At 43.4% G+C, this 11385-nt stretch overlaps 1 protein-coding gene across 1 annotated transcript in view; it reads right to left on the reverse strand.

The window, feature by feature from the left end:
• Positions 1 to 11385, reverse strand: part of bnc2 (basonuclin zinc finger protein 2) — a 160106-nt gene that overhangs the window by 85116 nt on the left and 63605 nt on the right. Inside the window, exon 2 of the mRNA XM_010794122.1 lies at positions 7518 to 7868. Within this exon, the coding sequence (XP_010792424.1) occupies positions 7518 to 7868 (351 nt within the window). The remainder of the gene's footprint in view (positions 1 to 7517; positions 7869 to 11385) is intronic.

Raw genomic sequence — 11385 nt, forward strand, 5'->3', positions numbered from 1 at the left:
TTGAAGGGTGAGGGTGGGGGTTGGAGGGATGGGGAGGGTGAGCCTAAATTAACACTTGACATTCAATACGGTCAGGTCCTTAATTGGCCGGGGCCTTCCTGAGAAGGCAATTTTCTATTCCCCAAACTGCCCCCGCACTGCGCCATGTGCCAGTGTCATCTGTGTGTGTGTGTGTGTGTGTGTGTGTGTGTGTGTGTGTGTGTGTGTGTGTGTGTGTGTGTGTGTGTGTGTGTGTGTGTGTGTGTGTTTGAGAGTGTGTGTTGCTGCCCTAGCCCTGTGCTTGTGTCCCCCTCATTAGCCACTGGCGGGGTGGTGACATCCTGAGCGACCGGCCCTTCAAACACACACTTCCTCTTCACACCGGCGACTTCTCCCCACTGCAGGAAACAACCCCAAGACAAATAACCAAAAGCCCTCTTTTGAAATAAAGACATGCAAAAAAATGATAAAAAAAAAAATCTGAGAGAAAATATTTGCCTAAAGAGCCATCGGCAGAAAGAAAATAAGGAAGATAGAATTTTGCAATCTGCAAAAAAAACATTAACATCTGCATAAATGTGAAAAGAAAATAATAGTTTTCCATAAAATGTTTTATATTTGTAATATTATACATAATGTTCTCAGTTAGGGTCTGATCACATGCCACACACATGGCTGAGTTTAAACCCTATATTTAACTGCGACACTAAGCACTATATTCATTTAAAACAAATCACACCAACACAACAGCTTAAAATACCCCATGAATCTTCTTAACGTTACATGTTAAGATATCTATTCAGTTTACCGTTACCTTATTGATTATTTTTGTTGAAAGCACCTCGAATAATAACAGTAAATAAAGAACAACAAGGAAATAAATATTGTATTTCTCTCCGTTTACATGCACATGCAGCCCACACATGACTAAAATAAGACTCTGGGAAAGACTCAGCTCGAGTAGATTTCTCCAGTCATTCCTCCAGAGCAGATGTCTTTGGATTTCTATCGTTCCTCACACACTCGCACACACACACAAAACGCACAGCCCGCTGCCCTGCCAGACATATGATAAAGAAAGCCTTTTGACGTCCATGATAGTGTCTCTACGTTCTTTATCCTTCCCATTATTCAGGCATTCACCATGGCGGAGAGGCGGCTGTCTCCTCAGGAAAAACAGGAAACAGCTGACATAGAACCCGTGAGTGATGCTCACATGATGCTTATTGATCGCCGGTTGCCCGGGGTCTCTCACCGAGTCAGGGTCGGTGCTTACCCATACCGCTGGTCCTGCAGGGCATTACTGCACGGCTACAGAGGTGACTGTATGACCTGCATGTGCGGGTCAGATTTGTATTTATTGGTTGGCAAAATCATGTTCTATAAAGATATGAAATAGATTTTTTTTAAAAGGCTTTGATAGTAAGAAATGGTTAGGAATGAACAACCGGATGTGTCGGCATGAGGAGGAGTCTTATTGACGCATTTGCTGAATGATCCTTCAATGAAATACTTGAAAATGAAGGAATTGTATACAAAATAATATTCATTTTAAGCCGCAACAAATACTGTAGATATGTGCCGTAAATGCAACAGAAAGATTTTCATTTCATGGCACAACACTGAAATAAATGATTGTAAAGTATCTTCAGATTTAATTAACATAAAAGGACATGCTTGGTGATGCAAGCAAAAAATATATATATATTCAAGAAGCTTTTTGAAATAAGTTAAAAGTAAAAATGTTGCGGACGTCATATCTCCCTGGTTGGTGCCATGGGTAAATATAGAAGGGACCACAGCATGAATGGGACCTTGTACATCCTCCTACTCTGTCAAACTAGGTGGCTTCTAATAGGGCACACACACATACAGTAAATATACCTTCCCACTCATTCTCACTCTCCCATTTCTGGGCTCTCTCTTGCAGAAATAATGCTGCCTTCAGGAAACACTCACATCATCATCCTTGCATATACACAAAGACAGAGAGAGATGCCCGCAGACTGAATGCCACATTGGCCTTTTCTCAGCGCTGCTTATGTTATCTGGACCCTCTGAAAAGGCCAGTAGCGGTAGTTGCATTAAACAATGGAAGAGCCAAACTTTACAGTAAGGGACAGGTGATCGGTTGGATATCAAGAAGTCGTTTTAAAGCTTCCCCAATTAGGCTGAGAAAAAACACCCAGTCACTTCCTCTGTTTGAGGAGACAGTGTGCTCCTTTGACACTTATGTCCTTGTTTCTTGTTTTAAGCAATAACGCCCAAAGTGGCTCTTTGTTACGCAGGTTCAATCTCAAGAGCCCTTTTTGTTAAGATTGTAGCTGAGGAATACAAACCGTCTGGTTTAGCATGTGGTCGACTGGTGGTGGAGATAGAGATAGTAGAGAAGAAGAGGGGGGGAGGTGTGGGGAAGAGGAAGAGGAAGGGAACCGAGTGAGAGAAGAAGAATAAGCAGTGAGAGACAGAGATGTAGTAGAAGAAGAAGAAAAAGAAAAGTAGTAATGGGGGAAGTGGTGCGTGTCTTTTCTGCAAATCTCCTCTTTCACCTCTGCTCTCCTCCAGCTCTCCAGCCAAGGCCAGCCAAGAGACACTTCACCTCGCACCCACACACACATGGAGCCAGAGCCAACACACAGAAACACACACTCAGAGGGAGAGGACACACACCTGCATAACTGCACACGCTCGCTCTCTTTCCCTCACGCACACTCACATAACTGGCATATGAGAATTTAGCCACCCACTCAGAAAAAGAAATGGCTAAAGCACAGACACAAACGCCTTAACGCACGCATGCATACGTAAACTTCAGTGTCCGAGCACACACACACACTCATGCACACATTCACACATGACACCAGATACATGAACATATAGGCATCCATATGCTCTGTGTGCAACGACCCATCAAAGACAGACATGGAAATAATAACAGTTGAGTTTAACGACACACACACACACACACACACACACACACACACACACACACACACACACACACACACACACACACACACACACACACACACACACACTCACTGACTGTGGATAATTCTACACATATGCATCAAATCACTGCTTCCCAGTCCCACACAATGGCAAGAAGCAATGCATATGCACCACATAAGCAACATCCAACATGCCTGTACCCCACTGTGTAAAACACACACACACACACACACACACACACACACACACACACACACACACACACACACACACACTCTCACTACTGTAAGTGTATCAGTGTGTTAATAGACAGATTAGCGCATTCTGTGATCTGCTCTGAAGAGGATAATATCAACCTAATTTCTTCAGTCAGACATAACAAAGCAGTGCATGTTATTTCAGTAATACGTCTGTCATCATGTCCTGAGAGCTAACTGCAGTCAGAGGTTTAACACACACAGACAGGATTGAAAATGCTGCAATGCATTAACCAAAAAAATTGAATAAGTGAAAATCTACCAGATTGATTGTAATCAGAAGTAAAACGAGAAATGAAAACGCGGAAATATTAAAGAAAGGCTGGGAAAGGCTTTAGATAATTCAGAGTAGAATTAAAGTCAACATCATTTTACGATCAACAATTTAGTTTTTCAATAAAAAAAACATCTATTTTGCCACAAAATATTTGTTTTAATAGAAAGAAAAATAACTATGACTATATACCATAAATATGTTTTTTATAACAACCATTTTGCTTTTGTTTGTATTTTTCATTTTCAAATGTATGATATGAGGGAAGGAAAATAATGCAGGCTTGTTGTGTGTCAGGTTTTGATATCAACATAAAAAAAAGAAAAAATCTAGAGGTTTGCAAAATGCATTTGAATCCTAACCTTATATTTGAAGAAACGGTTTATATTATTTTAATGCAAAATTCTGCATTCACTTGTATTTGTGCACATTATAAAACCTGCTATCTATATTAGAGTGTCCGTGTGAGATGGAGCTCTAAGCAGACAGGAGCTGCACCTCTTCCAGGTCTCGGCCCATAGTCGACATGTCGCACTTCAGAGGAAGCCGCGTTACAGCACCCTTGTAAAAAGAAAAGAGAGGGGCTCTTTAGAGAGATTCTTTGGATTAAAGTCATACCCTGATTTTTCTTCTCTTTCTCTCAGTTCTGTGCTGTGAGCCTGGGTGGCAGCACCAGATCCTCATGTGGAGGTTAAGGCACATTTTTACGAGTTGTTCCCACGTTGCTCCGAGTTGAAGCGGAGAAGGAAATAATAATGAAATAAACCGACGCGGCCTACGGCTGCTGCATTGTGCAGGAATTATCCCTGATGAACCAATTAGGCTCGTCGTATCACTTAACTCCGGGCTTTTTAACTTGCAAGGGTCGATATTCATAGCCTCTCATGTACAGCAGCGGGTCAATTAAGGCTCCAAATATTATCACTCCGTAATGCCTGGGAAATAATTCAAGTCCTAATTAATGTTTGTATTTTTTCCCTCATAAAAACAATTATTAAAGTTCCCACTTGCAGTGTTTTGTAAAACCGATTTCTGAACATTAGGAAGCTGAGAAAATAGGCAGTATTTATCGAATCCATTCCATTGATTTCATTTAAATTGCATGCTGCTCTTGTTGTTTCCTGTTGACACATGTGCGTGCACTATGAAGGTTGTGAATCTCCTGCTATGTGGTTTGGTAAAAAAAATCAAGTTTATTCAAAGATTAAAAGCCTATTAAGGCCTGTTGTGAAAGGTGTAAATCATTCGCCTGCACTCGTGCCTTAATCACCACTGTTGTTTATTTCGTTAGTTTAGAGAAAAAAGCAATAATAGAAAGCAATTGCATGTACATTTTTAGGTTATCAATATGCAATCTTAACACCCCAAACTTAATAAAACATGAGAACAAATATTTAATACACCCTTATGTTTGATCAGTTCTCCAATTTGTAATTGCATCCCCTCTAGCCAAAATATGACGGGGGAAATGTTTCATAGTCCTTAAAACATCTACGTATAATTGAAAATGCATACATTTATGAATAGCAAAATCATTTACAATTACAGGCGAAATATAAAATACACGAAATCGTCTTGAATATAGGGATATACACAAATGAAATCAATAAATATTGAGGTGGCATTTGTTTTCAAATTGACATTGTTAATTTCCTTTACGCTGGTTGAGACAGGTGCTGCTTTTCGTAGCTCGATTACGTTATCAAACACAGCTAAAACAGCTAAAACAAGATCAAATCGTCTGATTTATAATTATAAAATGTAAATCTTTGCTTTAAAATGTGTTTTACTTTCATCGGTCACTGATGTTTACCGAGATGATCCGACACCTGCTGAGCATGAGCTTATCGATATCGATGTCACTTGAAAATAACAGAATTGATGTTAAAGTGATATTTTCTCATTTCTAAATCATTGCCTTTGTATGTGATTTACAAGGATTTTCCAAATGTTTGTCTTGGTGATGCCCTGTCCTAAACGCAGTGCGCAGAGCTGTGTTGCGTCTCCATCGATCAGATGGAAATATAATTTGGCCTAACAACGATGAAATACCGCATCCCTCGTGTCACCAAGTTGATCTTTAAAGGAGAGAGTGGAGGTTTTGAAACACGAGCCCATAACGCATTTCTCTCCACCAACACCCCAGGGTGCGCCAGCCTCGGCAAACACAAAGTCATTATCGGTTAGATTCCAAGAAGGCGAGTCTGTCAAGGAACAGGCTTCCTTCGGAGAATTTATGTCATGCCTACTAAACATGGGAAGATGTCTTCTAAGTGATGCGAGGAAGGATAAATAACACCGAGTCCCAAAGCTGATTATATTGAAACAACGGTGCGCATTTGTAAAAAGGATTGGGGATGCAAACGTGGGGTCCCAGCTGATGCTGAGCGCAGGGGCCCATGATCCACCTGCTTCATATACGGGAGGAGAGAAAAGGCTCCTCCAAATCTCTTATCAATAGTTTGAATGATAGGAAAATCTAAGAAAACAAGCTTGTAAAAAATGTAGGATTTTGCATGCAAAGTGCAGGGGTGCAATCGTTTTATAAGTATAATCTTTGAGAGAGATTAGGCTGCTTGAAATGCAAGAAAACACAAGCTTTATTTCATTTAGAAACACACACCATATCGGGAAAATGTTTCTAGAAATGTGATCGCCTGTTCCATAACTGTGGGATGTTATAGTCTCAACACATCAGTTTCGCCTTCTTGATTACACCTCTGGGATTAAAAAAAACCCGTAAACTATACGGGCTGTAAATACCGTCAAGGTGACAGAATAAGTTTCTCATCATTTCCAACACGGAGCCGCGGCTGTTGCGCAAGAGCCGCTGTGGCCTCAGTGCGTAACAGCACGTGCAAGGTACGGAGAACCCGCTATGATTAACTGCAACATAACAACCATCCTCTATCTTTACTGTCTCCCCCTCACACACGTGCGCGCGAACGGACACACACACACACACACACACACACACACACACACACACACACACACACACACTTACGCACAAACTCTCACTCCTCTTCCCTGTTCCTTACCGGACACAAAACACCGCGTCTCTTAAAAATAACTCTCTAACTTCGAGGGCTGATTGAAAGAATATTAAAAGCTATTAAACTACAGAGGAATTCAGTGTAACATCCACGATAACAGGCGAGGCATGTCGGGAGGAAATGTGGACTTTGTTCAGCCGGTGCAGGCTATCCGTTATCATCATTGCTTTTCCAGCCGAGCCTGTGTTCTTGCACGGCTCCTCTGCTGTTCTGTAGCCGCGCAAGGGGCTTCCTGCCTCGGCCACATGAAGTCAATTAGCCGGTCCCAGAGGGGGGCCCCTTCCCGAGCCTTTATCGGCACTGGGGTTACCAAAACACTGCTATTGCTTTGCTTTTAAACTCCACACCGCTCATAGACCAATTACGGACACCTAAGCATGTATGTAATGAGTCCGGACATATGATAATCCATCAAACGGTGAAATAAACGAATTATCTGATATTGTGCAAATTTTGCATTAAAATGTGTGTTTTTCTAAATACACAAAATATGATATTTGTACTTGTTTTATGGGATAGAAAATTATTCACATTGAAACACTAAAATCAAAAGGAACACACACACACACACACACACACACACACACACACACACACAGACACACACACACACACACACACACTGGCTGCATGAATGAAAACACTCAGACATGGTGTGTGTAGAACAACAACATAATGATACACATCAAATCTGATATATTCCAAAAGTGGGAAAAAAGAGGCAACATTTCAATTATATTTACGGATTCTTAATTTAAAATATCACAAACAAAACAATGCTCACATCCACCCACCCACCCCTTACACACACCTTCAGACACACATGCAAACACTCTCTTTTTCACACACAGACTAGAGTTAGTGGAATCCAAACAGCAACATTTTGAAAATACACCACAAGTAGAAATATAAAAGTTTGGTTCTTGAATAATTTAGATTGAGAATATTTAGAGAGAGAAAGAGGGAAGATGCAGAGGATGAAGGGTAAGGCTGACATACCTGCTGGGACATTCTGTAGAGGAGGTTGCTGTCAGTGCCCTGCTGCTGCCATGTCCCCATGAAGCCCGGCTGCTCAGCACTAGGCGGTCTGGTGCTGAACTGCATGGAGCTTTCGCCTGCTCCCTCAGCACTGCTGCTAACGATGCTAATGCCACCCAGACCACTTTTGCTGCCGCCGCTGCTGGTGGTGCTACTGTTGCTACTGGAGGGGATGCTCGTGCAAACGCCAGAGGTGCCTTCTGGTCCGTTAGCCTTAACTGGAGGCGGCCTGGGCGGCTCCGGGTCTGTGCTGGGCTCTTGTGGGACCGTGTCGCACTCACTGCCTCTCACATCCAAGTCTGCCTCCTTGGACTTAGACAGAGAGAGGAAGAGACAGAGAGGGAGGGAGGGAGGGATTTGGGAGTGTGAAGGAGGAGAGAAGGGGGAAAAAAAGTCAGTGAAGGTTGGTTCTTTTGGGGTCGTGTTGCCTTTTTTCCGTCTCTCACTGGTCCTGCTTCTCAGGGGGGATAACAGTGAGAGTAGAGAAGATGTGTGTGTGTGTGTGTGTGTGTGTGTGTGTGTGTGTGTGTGTGTGTGAGGTTTCTTGGCAGCTCTGGTGGCGGACGAGTGTGTGTGGAGTTAATTCTTGAGAAGAAAGAAAGAAAAAGAGGGCAGTCCTCGGGGGGCCTCGTCTTGGACAGGGCAAGACGAGCGGTGCACAGGAGGTGAGGAAGGATGGAGGTGGGGAGGGGGGCCGGTGAGAATGAGCAAGAATGGTTAAAAATTAAAAAAGAGGGGGGGTATGGGAATCAAGCAAGGAGGTGTTTCTGATGCTGCTGCCCGTGGCCTCAGATTTTGCTTTAATCCATCTGTCACTCATTTTGGACTTGGACATGGACCCAACACAAACACACACTTTGAAACACAGTCACTTGCATGCAAACATTCAGATGTGAAGTGCTCTAATATTGAATAAATTCCAAAAAGTAAGAAACAGTTGAACAACCTTGGAGCTGCACACTCAACACTGAACACATGCATACATAAGCATCAAAACAAATATTTGCAACCTAATCTATGAAATAAATATTTTCTATATTTTTTTACAATATAATAAGTAAGTCTTAAATATAAAACGTGTCCTTCAGAGTGAATCAAAAACAGCAGTCAAACAACTAAATGTGAAACGTAAATAAAACAGTTTCACACAAAATCTTTCCAACGTAAAAAAAAAAGAAGTAAGTAAATACAAAAAAAAGTCCCATGAAAAGAGTATTTTAAAGCAATAAAGCCAATGAAATGCATGAATGTCTCTTACCATCAATTCTGTGCCTGTCCCAGCAAAGTGAAGATGAGGTGTGGGAGTGAGCCACCAGCTATCCAGCTCTCCCTGCCTCCCGTTTCTCTCTCTCTCTCTCCCTTTCTCTCTCCCTAAGCTACGCTCTCTCTCTCTCTGAGGTTGTGTCCCTCTCTCGACGTCCGTTACCGTGCCGCCTGTCCTCGCTCTTTCCCTCTCTCCCTGCTTCTCTCTCTCTCTCTCTCTCTGACTCCTCTGTACTCCGCTGCAGCCGCTGAGGAACTGAGAGCCTCTCTGTATGTGTGTGTGCAAGAGCCAGAGCATGTAAGAGCGAGGGAGTGTGTGTGTGTGTGTGTGTGTGTGTCGGGGCCGGTGCAAGCTCAACTGAGTCAACTGTGCTGCTCCACTCTGAGATGCTCAATGACATCGCGCTGCACGCTTCCTCACTCGCACATACACACACCCCTCCTCTGCTAAGGAGGAGGGAGAGGTGGGGGCAAAGCGCCATCGAGGAGCAGGGGAAGGTGGGGGGAGCGTTTGTCCCCCTGCCTTATTACCATTTGCGCTGCGAGCGGCCGGCACGTCTCAGAGCAACTTTCAGTCCTCCTGAGGGACCATCCCGACCCACACACACACACACACACACACACGGCACTAAGCTAAAGAGCCTCTTACCTTGAAGAAAAAACATCTTGAAGACAAGCATTATTGTCTCAGATTGTTATCAAGTATTTGCTCTTTGTTTGGAAATCAGAAAAATGCTTTTTTTATACGCCACAGAAAGGTTTTTAATCCGAGCTGAAAATGACTCTGTTTGTAGGGCAGCAATACAAAATAAACAAGCAAAAAGAAAAAAACAACAACTATCAATAGACTTGTTATATCTGTAGAAATCTGGTGCCTTTGTTTGATTTTCTCCCACTCTAATGAAAGACTAATGGAACGCAGGCAATCTGCCACCAGCATGCATACTAACACACACACTCACACACACACAAACACACACACACACTCGGAGTAAACCCCCCCGCGGAGGCTCTCAGATTTTAATTAAGAAAAAAATGAGGAAGAGGTTCCATTTTAGCCAAATTGGTCCCCACAGCAGCAAAGGTAAGGGAATAAAATGAGGGATGGAGGAGTAAAGGGAGGCAGACGTGGAGAGAAAGACACACAGGAGGATAAAACTGGAAAAAAAGAGGAAGCAGATCTATCCTTCCTTTGACAGAGCATAGGACACGTCTCAAACAATGAAGACCTCCCCCCCCCCACCACCTCCTCCTTTCCTTCTGCTTTCCTTCCCTTTAAACTCCCATCTCCTCTTCGGCAGCCCGGTCTTTTCACCCCACCATCATTAGAGAAATGACAGACCAGGGGCCTGAGTCCGCAGCGAGAGGGAGATGTCACTGTGATCTCTCCCCCGCCAAGGAACAAAAGAGAGAGGGACAGAGAGAGAACTTCTCTCCCTGGCAACATTAAATGGCTCCTGATATATAAAGTCGCTTCAGATGTTGTGTTAAATTGCTGCAGACGGGCACTTGGTCGTCTGTTAAAAGCCTTTTTGTGCGATGTACTAATGGCAGTATACTGTTAACCTCTGCTGAGATGATGACATCTGTCCTTACTGTTATGTACAGAGGGAAAAGCACAGCGTGTCTTAGCACTTTGCAAATGTGCAGTTATGTCTTTTGTCTCAAGCTCAATTTACATCTTCATGTTTCTCTCTCGTCTTTTTTTTCTATTCTTCTCTTCATTCATCCTTTTCAAAGTGGCCTGTGTTTTGTCAGAAGCAGCCTTGTCGTGAAAGGTGTACTGTGTCACCTCCTGTCCACACGCTCTGCTCTTAACAACGTTGTGAAAAGGTAATGCACGAGGCTTATGCAAATTATGTTAAGTGACAATTTAGCGGCCGAGGTTCCTTTTTGCTTTCCCGCTCACGCCTCTCCTCCTCTCCCTCTCTAACTCCCTCCCTCTGGTCTGTAAATGTGCGAGTCCATGGGTTTTTTAGAGTGGCACTCAGTTGTTCAAGTCAAGCTGGTGGCTCAGCTTCTGACCTGGCTGGTTAATGGCTGTTATTTGTGGGAGGGAGGAGTGGACTCTGCCAATATCTTCCCCTTCCCTTCCTCCCCCCACCCCTTGCCTCTGCTGATGGTAATGGCCGTGATGACAGAGGAAACGAGAAAGACACCCAGAAGTAAAAAATGCGGAGATGTAAGAGGGAAACAGGGAGGAAATGGAAAGATTAAAAAGAAAAATCAGAGGAAGCAGGAAGAGGGTAGAAGAAAAAGGACGCAGGAGATTCGCAGGCTCCTTTATTAAAACTATTATTGTGCAGGACTTGAGAATTCCCCCCGGGGCAGGGGTCCATGTCGAAGCCCATATAATTAACTAGAGGCTCAGCTACGGATCAATTACCAGACAAGCAAGTGATAGCCGAATCAATGGAAGATCATCAGGCTCGTTATCAGTGTTGCAACTCATTAGAGGAAAAGTGAGGTAGAGAAAGAAGGGAAAGAAAAAAGGGGGTGGGTGGGGGGGAGGGGGAGCCAGTGGAGCTTGATGAGGACGGGTGTAATGTGTTCACGGATTCGGGTG

Source organism: Notothenia coriiceps, unplaced genomic scaffold (genome assembly GCF_000735185.1).
Source record: "Notothenia coriiceps isolate Sejong01 unplaced genomic scaffold, NC01 NC01_scaffold00037244, whole genome shotgun sequence".
Taxonomy (NCBI): Eukaryota; Metazoa; Chordata; class Actinopteri; order Perciformes; family Nototheniidae; genus Notothenia; species Notothenia coriiceps.